The following is a 16,690-nucleotide window of genomic DNA, read 5'->3' as shown; positions in this document are numbered from 1 at the left end:
TACTTCAAATGATCTGAGTCACAGAACGTGTTCTCTTGAGTACAGGTGGTTAGAAATGAATAACCAATGGCCTAGTGGACCACTTCCTGAAGAAGATGCAGAAAAGCTCAAACCATGAAGAGGCTGGTGAACTGAATATCTTAATTTTATCAAATAATGAACAGTGAAAAGAGAAAACAGGCTATAAGCAGGGAGAAGATTTCATAACACATAAAACCGACGAAGGATGTATTAAGGATGAAAAAAGAAAGTCTGTTTGAAAAGATCAAACAACCCAATGAACTGGTGAAGAGGGGCTCAGGTGCTTCATGGAAGAGGAGCCAGGAACGGACGAGGTGTGGGAAGATGCTCAGCCACGTTAGTAGTGAGGAAGATAGGAGTTAAGACCACAGAGCTATTTTTCACAAGAGTAAAGCCAAACAGTGCGGGGTCTGGCAGGCAGGCGGAGCGGTGGGGGTGCGGGTTCGGTCCCGGAGCCTGCAGGTGGTTCTGCGCCTCTGGGCCCCGGCTGGCCTGGAGGGTGGCCGCCGTGCCGCGGCCTGGGCCCCACCAGCTTACCCGCAGGTCGCCGCCCGTGTGCGGTGCGGCCCTGGGGCTCTTCATCCGACCAGCGCCTTTGTCCCCCGAGGTGGCCAGAGGCTGGGCGCCACCTCTGCAGCCGTGTTTACCTGCAGCGGGCCAGGCGGTTGTCATCCTTTTCCACGTGCGCCACAGTGTCAGAAAGTCGGGAGGCAATTTCCCCGAGACTCTGTCCCACAGGTCCCCGGGAGACCAGGACAGGAGTGTTTGTAGCTGCATTTTGTCACAGCCTGAAGCTCGAAATAACCCACGTACCCGTAAAAGGGAGTGATGGTAGTGGGGTGTCCATGCAGTAAGCGAGTGACGCTGTGTGGTTAAATGAGAAGAAGCTGCCTGCATCAGCGTAGGTGCGACTCGTAGTGTTGGGGAAAAGGAAAATTGCAGAAAAATGCAGTGTGGCACAATCTATATGAAGTAAAAAAAAAAAAAAAAAAAAAAAGCAAAATAGGGCAATGTAACTTAGGGTTATAAAACTGTGTGGTCTATCTATCAATGAAGACCAAGGGATGTGAAACGGTCCAGACTCCACTTCCCTTGGGTGGGGTGAGGGTGGGGAGAGGGGTCAGGTGCCTGCAAGAACACAGACTGTAGGTCAGTGTTCCCTGTGATGGAGGAAATGGTGTGCATTTTATTGTTAGTCTAAGTCATAAATGCTTTCGTGTGTGAAATATTTTATAATCAAGAAACCAATACCAAAGTGATATTTCAAAAACCTCTTCAGCAGGTAGGAATTGCATTTGGCCAGACAGCAACGACTGAGCCCAGAGCAGGCTGATTTTCTTCCTTGGTACAGAGGTGCTAAGTTCAGGGCTGATGGGCAGCGTTCCTGGTCCCCAGGGACCCGGGCTTCTACCACTGTCAGCCCCACCCTTGTCGTTCATGCCTTCCATCGTCAAGGTCGCCTCAAGGTGCAGGATGACTGTGGAGTCACTGCCATCAAATCTTTATTTAAGGCAGGAAGAAGGAAGGAAGAGGGGGAAGGGAGAAGGTGTCCCCGCAGACTATGTCCTCCTTCCATGGAGCTCTCCTGGAAGCCCCTGGAGGTCCTGGAAGATGACATCCCCTCCTCTTTTGCTGACTGGAACTTAGTCACAAGGCTGTGCCTACCTTCAGGGGAGCCCGGAAAATGTAGTTTGCATTTGAGGATGAACTGCCATTCTTCCTCACCATCCTGCTGTAGCTAAAAGGGAGAGGAGATGTTGAAAGACAAGAGCAGTGTCTTACACAGCATGCGTACACTTAGACATTCAGACACTTCCAAAGGGGTCCGGCATCCAAAAAGGGGCTTTCATGTGGGTTAGAACTGGAGAGTAATGAAAACGCAGCTTGTGGGATGTGGCTACTGTGGTATTTAGGAGAGCAGGGAAGGTCGTAGCTTTAAGTGCTTCCACTAGAAAATGATAAAGGCTGGAAATTGATAAGCTACGTTAAAAAAGGGTATAATACATTCAGCGAGAGAAGGGAGGAAGTAACGTGGGGGAGAAAGTCGAGACAGAAAATGAACATGCAGTGGAGAAGATCAACAAAGTGAAGGCTCTTTGAAAAGACTAGTAACGTAGTCACAACTGGAGAGACTGGCCAGGAAAGCACAAGGGGGCCACGTGAGCCATCTTAGGGATTTCAAAAGGGACAGAGCTACAGACAGAGCAGAGAGGTTTTTCAAAAAAGGATCTTATAGATAGCTTTATGCCAGTACCTTTGAAAACTTAGATGAAGTGGACAACCTCCTAGAAAAAGATACCTCACCCAAACTCGCCGAAGAACAGAAAACCCGAATGGCCTTACAGCCTTGAGAGAAGTTGCGTGAGTGGTTTGAAAATGTCCCCCCTAGAACCACAGTAAAACCACAAAAACCAGAGGGCCCCGGAGGTTGTGCAGGCCAGTTCTTCCTGATGCTCAGTGGCAAGATCACTCCAATATGTTACGTTAGACTGTTCCAGAAAACAGAAGAAGAAGAAACATGCAACAGATACAGCCTTCATATCAAAACCAGGGAAGGGGGGCAGGTAAAGAAACGTTGTGAGCCAAATTCACTTCGGAGTGTGGGTATAAAAACCAAACCCAAACCGGAACCGTGTCTGAGAAACGTCATGGCCAAGCTTGATGCACCTCTGGGGTTCTAAGATGATTTACCTCTTGAAACACTGGCGCTGGCTGTTGGCCGCAGGCCTCGGGCTCTCTCCTCAGGGCGGACCGAGCGTCCTCACGAAGGGTGCCGGCCTGGCCGTGGCACACCGTCCGGGAGCAGGGCAGCAGCCGGTGTCTTTCCTGACCTAGCGTGGAAGTCACTCACCGCCACTTCCGAGGCATGCTGTTGGCTAAGCAGGCTCTGTTCGCCGTGGGGCAGGCCGCAGAAGGGTCTGAGAAGCGGGGGATCGCTGGGGCCCCCTGGAGTTGGACGTCCTGCCTGGCCAACAGGAAGGACGGGCCCGCAGGAACGCGCCGCAGTGGGCTTACCGCACAGCGGGGGGGTGGGGGGGAACGGGCTCCCCGTGGCAAGTGCGCGTCATCCGCTGACACGCTGCCCGGTACAGAAGCAGGCTGGGCAAGGACATTTGTCGTCTGAGACCATTTCATTAGTTTTTAAAGAATTGCAAGCTGAAATATATTTTTCAGAGATACTAAATCTGTATGTATACACTATCTTAGCCATACCCAGTACATGATAAAAAATAAATTCATATGTAGAAGTATGCCCCAGATCAGCATAGCGGCTGTTCCTGGGCAGGAGGGGAAGTGCCCATCCATGTCTAGGATGCTCTTTCTTCCGGCTGCAAGGGGCACGTTCATGCTCGGTATTTTGTTCCTTGAACCCTTTTGGACACCACGGTGTTTCCTAGTTACCCAGCAGGGCGAGTAGGGGAGGGGAGCAGGGAGCCTGTGCACAGACAGCTTGTCCCCAAAGCTGGGCTGATGGGGGGACTGCAGGAGGGGCCTGGGCTCAGGCGGGGCTGGGGATGCCTGCCCGCGGCGGGGCTGGCTGTCACCCTTTCCTGGTCGTACAGGTAATGTCTGCTCATCTTACAGAATTTGAGCCACACATAAAAAATGTGGAGAAGAAGGGTCGCTGAAACCCCAGCTCGCGTTAGATCACCAGGAACCGTTTCGGGGAAACACAGGTGCGAACAGTTTCGCAAACAGCGGTAGAAGCTGATGCCTGAGCGACGTCCACTGGACCCAGAAGCGGTTCACAAGCTGCGGCCAGAGGGAATCACTTTTAACGTTCTGGTGCTTTCACTCCTTTCTTAGGGCTGCATTTATTTTCTTACATAATTTAAATCAACCTTTGTACATACTTTTACATCCTTTTTCTTTTAGTGTTCTTACTTGCGCACCCTGCAAACATCGTATTTAACGACAGTGGATGGGTGTGTGCCCAGCCACATCCGTGTGGATTTTCAGAATGGTTCCCACTTCTCTCTGTTTACAAATAATGCTTGTATAAACGTCTCTGTACAGAAGTGTTTGAGCCCTTCGGGTGACCTCTGTAGGATAACAGCTGAGCAGTGGGATCCTCTGCGGAAAGCAGGGGCCGTTTTGGATATAGACGCATCCGTGTCTGATGTGATGTACATGGCAGCATCCCAGAAGCCATCTTTAAATTTTGGGGGTGGATCCGTGCCAGTTTATATTCCCACCGGCTGTTTCCGAAAGGGCCCATCTTTCCTCGTCTTCGCTGTCTTACGAGTCCATCACTTAAAAGTCTTTGCTGATTCGGCAGGGAAGGCGCGCCTCACTGTTTTAGATTGCGTCTCCTTTGCTGTTTGTGAGTTGGAGCAGTGTTTAGGATGCCGGTGAGCCGTCTCTGCTTCTGTCCCCGCCTCTCCGCCATCCTCGTCTTCACTTGGAAATACTTCAAGCACGCGAGGAGTAGATATGTAAGGATGATCATGTGGTGTATGATCTGTGTGCCTGGGACCCAGCTTGAGAAGTAAGACGCTATGGATGGAGTGTGGGGTGTGTGGTCCCCTGGGACCTGGCTCTCCTCCTGGCACCTGGAGAGGAAGCCTGGGGAGCTGAGGGCGTCTGCATTTTGCCTGCACTTGAAGCCCTGGGCCGTAGCAAGAAGGCTGCTAGTTGGCAGCTCCCTGGGTGGGGGACAAGGAGATGTGTGTGGGGACAGTCCGGGCAGAAGAGGAGCTGTGGGAGGGCCGCAGACCCTGGGGACAGCGCGAGACTAGCTGGGAGGGAGACTCACCACCTCTGGCAGCATCGAATTTCAGAGCAGCTGGTGTAGGTGGGGTCCTTGTTGCTGGTGGGAACTCAGGAGCCACCCCAGCCTCTGGCCACTTCCAGGAGGCAGGATGGGCGTGTGGGGGTGAGGCTGTGGTCGGTGTGTAGCTGTGGAGGTGCCCGGGTGCAGGGAGGGCATCTGAGCCGCCCGCTTGGCTCAGTGAGTCGTCACCAGGTGGGCTGCTGACCTGTGCTGTGCCGGGGCCGCCCCCTCCCTTCCCGTCAGAGGGAACCGCCGTCCTGACTTTGGAGTGACTGTGCTCTCGGCTTTCTGTGTCGTGTTAGCGCCTATGTGCTCATCCTCCAGTGGTTTTGAGCTATGTGACTGGATTTGTATTTCCTTTGTGTCCTGCTGTCTCTCGTCATGCCCGGGAGACTCAGCCACGTGCTGCTTGGAGCTGTCTGGCCTCCCTTCGACCTCTTTGGGTGGCCCAGCACCGAGGAGTGCAGTGCCTCTGGTCTCTTGCACCTGGGCCCGGGGTCTGGCCGCCGGCAGCGAGGGGAGGCCGATGCCTGGGCGCTGAGTTTGCGTGTTTCTGCTTCACCTGAAGGGGCCACCCAGGTTTCTAGTTTGCAGCTCCGCCGGCGATGCCAAGCGCCTGGGCGGCTCTTCTGCGTAATTTTCTACTGTTTAGTCTTTTTCTTATTGATTTGTGAGAGTCCTGTATTCTAGATTCTAGTCCTTTTGTTTCTGTTTTTGTTTTTGTTTTTGTTTCAGATTCTAGGCTTTTATCAGTGATATGTGAGTTAGCTTTCTGAACTCTGTTTATAGTGGCTTTGTCAGTTCTCTTCTTTATGGTTAATGCTTTTGACTCTTTTGCTTTTGTCTTGCACAAGAAGTCCTCCCCTGCCTCCGAGGGCACGGAGACACGACCCCGCGTCCCTTCTGAGAGCTGTGTGGCTTTGCCTTTCCCATTAGGGTCTTTAAAGCTTGATTTTTAAAATGGAAGTAAAATTCATACAGCATAAAATTTTTAAGTGTATGATCCAGTGGCATTTAGTACATGACCATTTCATTTTGATCTTTTATTCTGTCAACACGGTGTATTACAGTGATTGACTTTTTAATATAATTTTGAAAGTTGAAGTGTAGTTGATTTACAGTGTTAGTTCCAGGTGTACAGCAAAGCAATTCAGTTACACATATACATACATATGTATCTTTTTCTTTTCATATTCTTCTCTATTATATGTTATTACAAGAAATTGCATATAGTTCCCTGTGCTGCATAGTAAGTCCCTGTTGCTTATCTGTTTTATATATAATAATGTGTATTCTTAATCCCAAACTCCTAATTTATTCCTCCCCCACCCTTTCCTATTTGGTAGCCATAGTTTGTTTTCTATGACCATGAGTCTGTTTTGGTTTGTAAATACAGTTTGTATCATTTTTTTAGATTCCACATGTAAGTGATGTCATATGAACAGAGATCAATTTTTGTGTATGAAATCAACCTTGCTTTCCTGGGGTAAACCCCACCTGGTCATGGTGTCTAATCCTTTTTCTATGTTTGCCCATATCTTGGAGATTTTACGTCTCTGCGTAAAGGATATTAGTCGGTAGTTTCCCTGTGACGTTGCTCTTTCTTTTCGTTGGCCTTCATGAATCTGTGCATCAGTTTCCCCAGCCAGTTTTTGAAAATTCTTAGCACTCTCTTCTTCAGATTTTGCCTCTGCCCCCTTCTTGCTGCTCTGCCCTGCAGCCGTCCCCTCTCCCGCACCCAGTCCTCGTGCCTCTCAGCCCCTCACGTGTCCTCTCCCCTCTCCTTGGCTCTCTGCGCTGCGCCCTGGAAGCTGCCTTCTCACTCATGTCTCAGTTCACAGACTCTCCTGCCGTGTCTGATTGCTGCACTGAAGCTGTAGTTTCCGTTCCTGTCTTTCTTCATTTTAGAAGTTCCAGCTGGTTGTTTTTCAAATCTGGTGTTATTGTTTATAATTTCCTGTTCTCTGCAGATATTCAAGGTGTGTTTTATCTCTAAACAGCCTAAGCGTCATTCTGAAGTTTGTGTATGATAATCTTCACGTCGGTGTCCCCTCTTACAAGGAAACTTTCCATCAATGTGCAGGTACAGACAGGAGAGTGCCCGCGTTGTGAGTGTGCAGCTCAGGGAACCTTCAGGAAGTGCGTGCACCTGCGTCAGGAGAGTGGGCGCATCACCAGGGCACCGGCTGCCGCCTCCTGCCCTCCTGCTCATCAGCCCCTGACCCAGCTTCCCCGACATCTAAAGCCATAGTTTAGTTTTGGCTCTAATTAAATTTCCTGGATACGGAATCGTATGTACCTTTTCGTGGCTGGCCTTTTTTTGGGTAATTCTTGCTTCTAGAAGAGCCTGTGCATTACCGTTGCCATGCAGGAGTCCACCATGTGAATGGACCAGGTTGGTTTGGGCGTCCTGTTGTTTGGTCGGCACTTGGGTTGATCCCAGCTTGGGTCCGTTAGGAGTCTTGCTGCTGTGGACGCGTTCCTCTGCAGGTCCCGTGACGCTGCGTGCATCCCTGCTGAGTGCGCGCGGGGTGGAGGTGGCGGGCCTGGCGTGCCTGTGTTCTGAGGTAGGAGGTGCCTCCAAACGATTGTCTCCAAGCTGCTTGGCACTGGCCACCCCACCGTGTGTAGGGGCTCTGACCGCCCCACGTCCTCTCTCACCGGGTGCGTCTGTCTTTCTCCCTCTGCCTTCTTTAACTTCTGTCAAAAGTGTTGTGTAGTTTCAGCGGAGTGATCTTGCACATCTTCTGGTAGATTTAGTCCTTAGCTGCTTTGTGTTTCTTGACACTATTGTAACTGGTATCATTTTTTATACCCTTTTTTCTCTTTGTTTCTACTATTTAAAACCATTGTTGAATTTTCATACTCACCGTATCTCGCTCCCTTGCTAAATTCACTTGTTAATTCTGATAGTTCATCTGTAGATTCTTTTGCATTTACTATGTACACAGTCACATTGTCTGCAAGGTAATTAGGAATGTGTTTCTTTGAAATTCTTCTACCTTTCACGTGTTTTTCTTCCCTTATTGTACTAGCTGGGGCCTCCAGCGCAGGGCCTCCACAGCAGGCCTCCTTGTGTCCCTAACGGGAGCTGGGGGTACGATAGACCTTTTTTTTTTTTTTTTTAAGAATTTTATTTGTCAGTGGTGGGATTGACCATAAGAAGGCAGGTAACATTGCCATCTCACTGCAGGCCCTTTGCAGGGTTTATTGTGAGGATAAAATGGAGTTAAGTGCGCAGTGCCCCGGACGAGGCCGGCCGCGGAGCGGTTAGTGCTCGCCGTCCTCAGGTGGGTTTTCAAATACAGGAAACTTCAAGGTAACATTGAGGGTTGCTTGACTGACTTAGAGCTTCATCCCACAGCTTTTGCTAACCCAGAAAAGGCATTCCAGTTTAAAAAGCCCTCTTTAAGGCAGATCTGACCTCTGAATTTCACAGTGACTACTGCAGAGCAACCCCAGCTGTTATTAGGGATGTCTGTGTCCTCCATGTTAGCAAAACATCCCAAGGCAGGAACATCTGTCCCCTCATCGCCGATCAGAACCACATCTCTGAGACCTCCTCCAGCCCTGGTGTGGGTGTGAGCAACAGAAACTCTCCCAAGTTGTATACATGGTTGCAAACCCTCAGATTCCTGGGAGAGAAGCGCAAACAGCATTGGAGCTAGAAGCTGCAGGTTGAATCTGTTGTCCTGAACTTGCTGACGTTCAGGAAAAGAGCGGTGTTTTTCTTTCCAGTGCTGTTCTGGAACTAGCGTAGAGCTGGTGCCGAGAGCCCTGATGGCAGCTGCCAGCTACTTTCAGTGTTAATTTTGCCGCCCTAGTACCCAGAGCCCTGGCCTCTGTGCGCACCTGCTCCTTGCGGAGGGGGGAGGGTTGTGTGTAGACCGTGTGGCCGGGGGGTTGCCCCCCGCCTCTTCCTCCCCAGCCCGGGCGGCTGCCTCTGCTCAGGGGATAAGGAACACGGATCCCTGCCCTGCAGAGGCGAGAGCTGGCGGGTGTCAGTCCAGTGGGGGCCACGGGTGAGGGAGCCAGAGCCCCTGCCGGGAAGGGGGAGCTCAGCCCCTTCCTGGAAACGTGGCCGTTGTGAGCGGACACTGTTCCTGTCTCACAGTTACACCTTGTGCAGGTGAGGGCCCTCCTGGGTCCCATGTCAGAGACACATGGTCCAGGAGTGGCAGGGCAGACCCTGAACCTCCCATCAGGGCCTGTGACTTAACATGATTCCTTTAAGAGGAGCAAGGGTTGTTTCAGAGTATCTCCTGGTTGTATTATTCTCTTAAATTGTGGGAAAGTAGTCATTGTGCCTCTGGGTCTGGAGCCCAGTACTGGGCAGCAGGGTGGTCCCGTGTGTGTCCTGCAGTGGGGTCAGGGCACAGAAGCCTCTCCTCTTACTCCTCTGCTGGGCGTGTTTCTGCTCTTTGACCAGAGAGCAGACGCAGGCGCACCTCTGAGACCCCGTGGCAGAGCGAGGACCTCGGTAAAGAGCGGCACACCGACTTCCCAGGTCCCCGTGCAGGGAAGTGGCGTTCCCACTGCGCCGTAGCCTGGCAGGGTGCAAGGGCATCGGGTCTAGGGGAACGACTTTAAAAATACCTTATTGTAAAAAATGCCAAAGCAATTACAATAGTGACATCAAAGATCGCTGATCACAGGTCATCGTTACAAATATAAAAATGATGAAAAGGTCTGAAGTATTCCGAGAGTCACCGCAGTGTGACACAGAGACTCCAAGTGAGCAGATGCTGTTGGGAACGGTGCCGATGGACCTGCTCGCCGCAGGGGTGCCACAGAACTTCGATTTGTAAAACGCAGCATCTGTGAAGTGCGGTAAAACGAGGCGTGCCTCGTGCAGCGGGCAGGAGGGAGCCTCACTGCTGCCACGCTCCCGGGAGCTGACAGACATTCACCTGCAGAAGAGAATCAGACATTGAAAACGCAGATAAGGATGGTAGGTTCTCAACTGGGTGTGCTTTCTGAGGCTCCGTGGGTTTCTGATTCCCCCCTGCGGGATTTCTCTAGACAGTCAGGGCTTTGGGGGAGGGAGACGGCCCGAGCAGCCGCGCCTCTCCTGACTGCTGAGTTCCTGGGAGCTTTTACAAAATACAGATTCTCGGGTGTCCCTCAGACTCGGAGAACCAGGTGAACCTCTGACCTCGCTGACCCCAGTCACCTGGTAGCAGGACAGTGTCCAGTGACGGGCCAGTCCAGCCCAGCTCACGGTGGAAGTGTGGTGGAGAGATGGACGTGTCCTGGCCTCCCAGCCCCGGAGCGCGTCCCCTGCACCCAGGGGCAAGGTCGGGCGCTTTCCTTTAAGATGAAGAACTTTCCATGGGAGATCGCTGCTGCCCACTCACTGTTGTTCCATGAGCGCCGCTTCTCCGGGGGACAGTGGCTTTTCTGCGATGTGTCTGTCAAAGAATTTCCTTCGAGCTGGTGGTAGCGAGGCTGCTGGGGTGACGTTGTTCTTGGCACTAGCTCCACTGTAACTAATGCCCCAGATCCCGTGCGCAGACCCTGGACTCAGCACCCCAGACTCACACCCCACAGGCCACCGTCCCCCACTGTCCACCCTCCATCCAAGCTCAGTGGATCTTGTGATGCGAAACTGAAGTAAGACCAGACGTTGGCGGCGGTGGCGGGGGTGGGAGGGGCGGCATCCTGGTAAGCCCTCTGGAAGCCACGTCCCTCCTCGGAGCTGCTCACTGGGACCAGGGTGGCCTCCGGCAGCCTCATCGGGGCCCCCCCGCCAGGTCCCCTGGCCTGCCCCCCAGGCAGCCGGAAAGCTGTGCACGTGTGGGAGGCCTGCGAAAATTTATGATTTTCACTTTAAGAAAGTTAAAAAAAATAAATTATAGAGAATGTAACTGGGTACCTACCTTCTAGAGTTGACATAAAAATTTTTAATCACATTTGCATTTTTAAAAATAAAGTGAGTAAAACATCACACAAAGTTACATATGAAGTACGTTCTGTTACGTGCAGGGTGTGACACTGCACAGGTCCTGTAGCTCCAGTGCGCTGTGTAACGCACCCCCCGGCTCAGTCCCTCCCCACTGTGGGGTGGCCATTGGCCATTTCTTGAATTGACTATGTACCTTTTGTATATTTTTAAAAATAGCTTTATGTCACGTTTGCAAACCATGAGTCGTGTGCAGTGGGGTTTCATGTGCTGTTTTAGGCACATAAACAGAGGTCTCATTCCCTAGGGCTACTCCCCACCTGCCTCCCCACCCAGGGCCCCAGGTCACGCTGGGCCCTGTTCCCCTGCCGCGTGTCCCTCCTGTGTGTGAACGGTCCCCGCGGAGGGTCTCGTGTGGTTCAGTGGATGTCCCCGCACAGGTGTCCACACACGTGTGACGGTTCTCCTGGCTGTGCCGACAACGGGGTGTGCACGGATCGAGTCTGCTGGGCGCTGTGGGTTGCTCTGTGCACTGTGGGTTGCTCTGCATGCTTGCTGGCTGTGCTGTTGTTGGCGGCCCATGGCCGTGGCCATGAGCTGCTGCCACCTCCCTCCTGACAGCCCCAGCCCGCCTCCATGGAGGGGCCTAGGGTGCTGGACCGGGTGGCGCTATTTCTAACTCCAGGGCAGAGCTGAGCACAGGTTGGGGAGAACGGCTGCTGTGGACGGGGTGGGGCCGTCTGCGAGCGAGTGCAGGACCCCAGCTGGAGGAGTTGTGTCCAGTTTGCTGCGAGCCTGTGCCCACACCTGTCTGCTGCAGTCCCAGGGGACGCTGGCCCTGGCCGCTCGGGCCTCGTCCAGGGCCTCTGGGGGCCCCTAGGAGCCTACGAGGAGAGGGTCTGGGTCCTGGAAGGGGCGTCCTCTCTTGCGGCTCCATCCTAGGTGGAGGGAAAGCTTGGGGCAAGAACATTGCTTCGGACTGGTTTTTAAAGTACTCTTGGAGGCATGGCCCCATGGTTGTGCAGTGGTGAGACCGTGCGTGGGGCGGGGCAGGCCCGCCTGGCTTCTGCCCGCCCCCGCCCCCACCCCCACCTCTTCCTCCATGCCTGGCCCCTGCCCCACCTGCTCCCCTTCCCCTGCAGTCCCCTCCCCCGGCCCCTTCCCCCAGCCCCCGTCTGCTCCCTGCCTGGCAGTCGCTGGCGGGCCCTGCAGCAGCGGGCAGACAGCTCGCACTGCGTCTGGGCGGCTCTCCTCCCGCAGCCCCGGCCCCCGCGGGCTGCAGAGGAGCAGGCTTTCTTCTGGAAGGCAGGTCGGCCAGCTCCCGGTAAGGCAGCACCCTCCGCCCACCTCGCTTCCTCCAGCTTGGTCTGGTTCTGTTTGGGATGGCTATAGGAAGGGCCGCTGCCGAAGGAGGCTGTGTGAGGGGACCGGCAGAGGCTCAGAAGGGAAGCCCTGGGGTCAGCAGGGGGCGGGGGGGCGGGGGAGAACGGTGTGGTGATGGAGACGGGTGCCCGTGACTTCCAGGGGCTTCTCAGCTTTCATGCACTGTTAGTTTAAAAGAGCGTGTCCTCGATGTGTAGAAGGAGGCTTTATGAGTTGTGTTTGTGTGTGCACGTGTGTGTGTGCACACGCTCTGACCTGGCCGGTTTGGAGGCAGCCCAGACAGAGCAGCCGTGTTCTGGGTGGAGACCAGCCAGCTCAGTGGGCTGGGATGACGTGGGGAGTTGACTGCTTCCTCCGTGTAAACTGGGGGGACGATGAATGGTTCTCGTCTCATCTAATTAGAGCATACGTGCATGCACTGCCAGGACAGGATGGGCTGATGGTCAGGGTTTTGGAGTGATGCCCACGGTGCCCCCAGCACGCTGACCCGGTGGAGTAGATTCTGCAATGGGCTTGGTGTCCGGGGGGGGGGGGAGGCTGTGGTGCTGGCTGGTCAGAGGCAGGGGGCGGGGGTTCAGCTAGGGCACCCCATCTGGCTCCTGTAGGGCACCAGGGGACGCAGACGGCTGGGGTTCCTGGCCTTCAGGGGAGTCCTGGAGGTGCCCAAGCTTTTCGAGGGTGTGATCAGGGGGCAGAGTGCTGTGGCCTCCTCCAGGCCTGCTTGGTAGAGCGGTGACCAGTGCTGGAGCAGCTCCATGAGATCTGAGTTGAGCAGGGCCTGGAGGTGGGCCTGGGGCGGGCTCCGTTTACCCTGCGCTGCTTGTTTCAGGGATAAACGCCCAGGCCCGGAGGCTGCAGCGGAGCCGCGCCAAGGGGACCCCAGCCCCAGCCTCAGGGGGTACTCAGAGCCCCCCTCTACCCCGGCTGCGCCGCACGGTCAGCGAGACCAGCCTGAGCTCAGCCACCACCCTGCTGGACGCCGCCCGGGGCCCCGAGGAGCCTGGCCAGGACACCATGCGCTGCTCCCTCTACGAGTCGCCCCACCTGCTCCTTCTGCAGGGCTACAGCCAGCAGCACGTGAGCCCAGCTCCCGCCTCGGCCAGCTCCTCAGATGGAAGGCCCAGTCAGCAGGGGGGCTGGGGGGCTGCGGCTGCTCTGGTGACAGTGGGCTGAGGGGACCACCACGTTGGGCCCGTCCTAGACTCTAGAGAAGGGTGGGGGCCTCCCCAGACTCTGCTTCCAGAGCATTCTCTCCGTGCAGACAGCAGGGCCCTGTGCAGGGGTCCCCTGGCTCCTTGCTGACCGATCCCAGTGCGGGTCTCACCCAGCACCAGGCTCCTTCCAGCCTCCCCTTTCCTGCCTGACCTTGGGGGAGTCTGCAGCCTCCCCGGAGGGTGGCAGGTGCCTGGGCGATGGCGCACGCAGGCTGGGGTTCGGGCCTGGCGTACCCTCGGGGCCCCTAGGGCAGCTTTCTCTGAGGAGGCCCTCTTCCTACTCCAGCGAGCATGCCCCTTGTGGAGACGTCTTGGCCTGAGGGGTCTTGCCCTTGGCGCTGACATGTCACCACCCCACTTCCTGCTCCATCTTACACACATACCCTTTGTGATGTAGGGAGGCTCTGCTGCTCAGGTCCTGAGCAGGGGGTCGTCACAGTCACCTGGGTGGGTTTGGCTGGGTCTGCAAACTGGCACCTGTGTCCAGGTCCACCCTGGTCTGGCCACTCACGTCTCAAAACTGGAGTTACCCTGGGTGTATGGTGTGCCAGCGAGGCTGCCCTTGGAACTTCCCCTGGGGATGGGTGGGCGCCCAGTGGGAGGGCTGAGAGCGAGCAGCAGGTTGGGTGGGCGGCCCAGGGAGGCTTAGGTGCCAGGGACCACTGACGGCAGCGCCAAGTGGTGTCCTGCCCCTGAGGCCTGGTGTCTGCATTTCAGGACAGCCTGGTGTACGTGCTGAACCGGGAGCGGCACACGGTGGGCCAGAGGACCCCCTCCAGCAAGCCCAGCATCAACCTCGCGGCCCCCGACATCCTGCCCCTGCACTGCACCATCCGCCGGCGCCAGCCCTCGGGCGGGGAGCAGGCCGGGCCGCGGCTGGTCTTGGAGCCCATCCCTGGGGCGCCTGTGTCGGTCAACTTCTCGGAGGTGGGGGGCTGCGCCGTGGCGCTGCGCCACGGGGACCTGCTCTCCCTGGGCCTCTACTACCTGCTGCTGTTCAAGGACCCGGCGCAGGCCCAGCCCCTGCCCGCCCAGGCACTGGCCCGCCTCCGGGCTGTGCCGCAGAGCTGCCGGATGTGCGGCACCGTGCTCCGGGCCCGGGGTGCCTCGGCCTCCGAGCGGGCCGCCCTCCCCCGGCCGCGGCCGCTGCACCTGGAGTTCGAGCCCGACATGGAGGACACGCTGCTGCAGCGGATCATGACGCTGGTCGAGCCGGGCGGCGATGACCACAAGCTGACCCCTGCCTTCCTCCTCTGCCTCTGTGTCCAGCACTCGGCCACCCACCTTGAGCCGGGCTCGTTCGGGCAGCTCCTGCTTAAGATAGCCAAGACGATCCGCGAGACGGTCTGGGTCAGTGGCGGGGCCTGGGCGGCTTGCTGTCTGGGTGCCTCAGCCGTGGGGGGAGGGGGCAGGCGGGGGCTGTGGCTCCTGGGGTGGACGTGGCGAGCTCCACCTCTGACCCAGACCAGCCTTCCTGCCTGTCTGTACTTCCCTGCCCGCCCGGCGGTCAGGGGGCAGGACCACCGAGGGAGCCCGGGGTCTTGGCTGTGGCCCGTCACCCTGTGGGGTCGGCCATGGCTTCGCAAGCTCTGGTCCCATGTCCCTCCCCTTGGCCTGGCCCAGCCCTGCCAGCCCCCAGGTGGCCTGGGTGCCCCCCGCTTCCTCCCCCTGCTAACACTCCCCTGCAGATCCCTTGTCAGGGGTGATGGGGCCAGATCTTGTCGACACTGTGGACTGAAATATCCCCCAGAACGGTCTCTGGACCGCAGCATCTTGCAGGTCCAGGCAGAATTCCTTGCTGTGGGGCCACCTGTGTGCTGTGGGGTCTTGGGCAGCATCCCTGGCCTCCCCTACTGCGTGTGGGTGGCACCCCCCCCCCCGCACTCCAGGCACTACCACGCAGCCCCTGGGTGCGGGAGCACCAGGTGGGCCTCGTGCCTGGGCGCAGACAGCCTGTCCGCAGGCCCAGAGCCAGCGCTGCAGCCCCGCACGTTCAGTCCCCCACCCTCTCCTGCCTCTCCATGGGCCGGACTCCCTGGGACCTAAAAGATGGCTGGTAGTCACACACAGTCCTTCGGAGAGACCCCCTTAGTCTTGGTCATGACGGCTGAGGGAGAGCAGGTCCCTGAGGCGCAGTGCCGCGCCGCGGCCCCCCACCTCCGAGACGTGAGGAAGGGGAAGCCCTGGGCTGTGCGGACACCGGCGCGGCCCCTCAGATTGAAACCTGCACTTAAAATGCCTTCAGCTTTTTAGAAGTGAACCGTTGAGGGCGGCCACGCCCAGAGGCCGGTACAAGCAGCCTGTGTGCGTCGCTTGCATCCGAGCCGCGTGCCCGGGGCCCCGCGTGGCACTGGGCGTGTGTGGTCACTTCCCCTCCCTGCAGCTGTGTGCGGGGGTAGCCGCACTCTGCAGGGTGGATGCCTGACTGCGTCTGGGTGGGTGGTGACCTAGTGGCCTGAGGCTTAGACACTCTGAATTCCACACGAATCACTGTCCTTTCCTTAGCCTGCTCTGTGCAGACCCTCACTGGTAAATCGGATGCTGTTTGATTTAATCCTCACAACAACCCTGACAACGTCGGTGGCGTGTCCCGCGTCTCAGCGGAGAATGCCGTGGCAGTGGAGTGTCAGTGACTCCTGGGGGGAGAGCCGCGTCCCGCCGGAGCCCTCGGTTTCCCTGCTGTGCACTGGGGTCACCGCCACCCTCTGTGCAAGCGTGGAAACTGAGGCTCGGTGAGGGGGACCACCCTATCCAGGTCTCGAGCCTGGGTTGCCCCCTGTGGTACTGAGAAGCCTCGAGGCTGGTCTGTCGGAGCCCCTGAGGTTCACTTGTCTGTGTGTTTCCGAGGCGTCAGCAGCCTTCTCTCCACTCCATGCTTGGGTTTCTCATCCACTCCTGACCAACGTGCGCATCTTAGGAGACCGGTGAGAGGGTCACAAGTAGGGCTACACTTAGCCAGATAACTTGTTGCTGAAGCAAGAAGGATTTCTTAATTAAAGGGGGCAGAAAATGTTGGCTTGACCTGAGGCCCTATTGGGACATTTGAACATGTTCATAAACATTCAAGCACACGTGGGCTGCCCATTGTTACTGCGCGTGTGAAGCTTAGCCACAAGGGTGTTGCTGGAATCCTCATTCCGATACTCGTTTGACCTGTCTTTACCCTTCCTAAAATGGCCAGTGCTTATGTAAGAGAGACGGCCGTGAAGCACTGCTTTCGCAGGAAATGCGTGGGCACATTCAGCGAAGGAAATCACATCAAACTGAAAAACACTCTTCCCCGGGTGGCTGAGAGCGAGTGGCGCAGGACGGGATGCCTGGAACGGGGCTGCTGTGCTTTTGCGCAGATGGGCAGCCTCTGTCCGTGCTGCTCTCACCGAACACATCCCGCGGCAT

At 56.2% G+C, this 16,690-nt stretch overlaps 1 protein-coding gene across 4 annotated transcripts in view; it reads left to right on the top strand.

Annotated features, from left to right (window-relative positions):
* Positions 1–16,690, top strand: part of RADIL (Rap associating with DIL domain) — a 53,060-nt gene that overhangs the window by 19,187 nt on the left and 17,183 nt on the right. For all 4 annotated transcript variants that reach the window (XM_074345591.1, XM_074345592.1, XM_074345590.1 and 1 more), the window contains 2 exons: positions 12,910–13,157; positions 14,012–14,644. In XM_074345591.1, the coding sequence (XP_074201692.1) occupies positions 12,910–13,157; positions 14,012–14,644 (881 nt within the window). The remainder of the gene's footprint in view (positions 1–12,909; positions 13,158–14,011; positions 14,645–16,690) is intronic.

The sequence above is a fragment of the Camelus bactrianus genome, chromosome 18 (assembly GCF_048773025.1).
Source record: "Camelus bactrianus isolate YW-2024 breed Bactrian camel chromosome 18, ASM4877302v1, whole genome shotgun sequence".
Taxonomy (NCBI): domain Eukaryota; kingdom Metazoa; phylum Chordata; class Mammalia; order Artiodactyla; family Camelidae; genus Camelus; species Camelus bactrianus.
The sequence above is the reverse complement of the archived record's forward strand: the minus strand, read 5'-3'. Positions and strand labels throughout refer to the sequence as shown.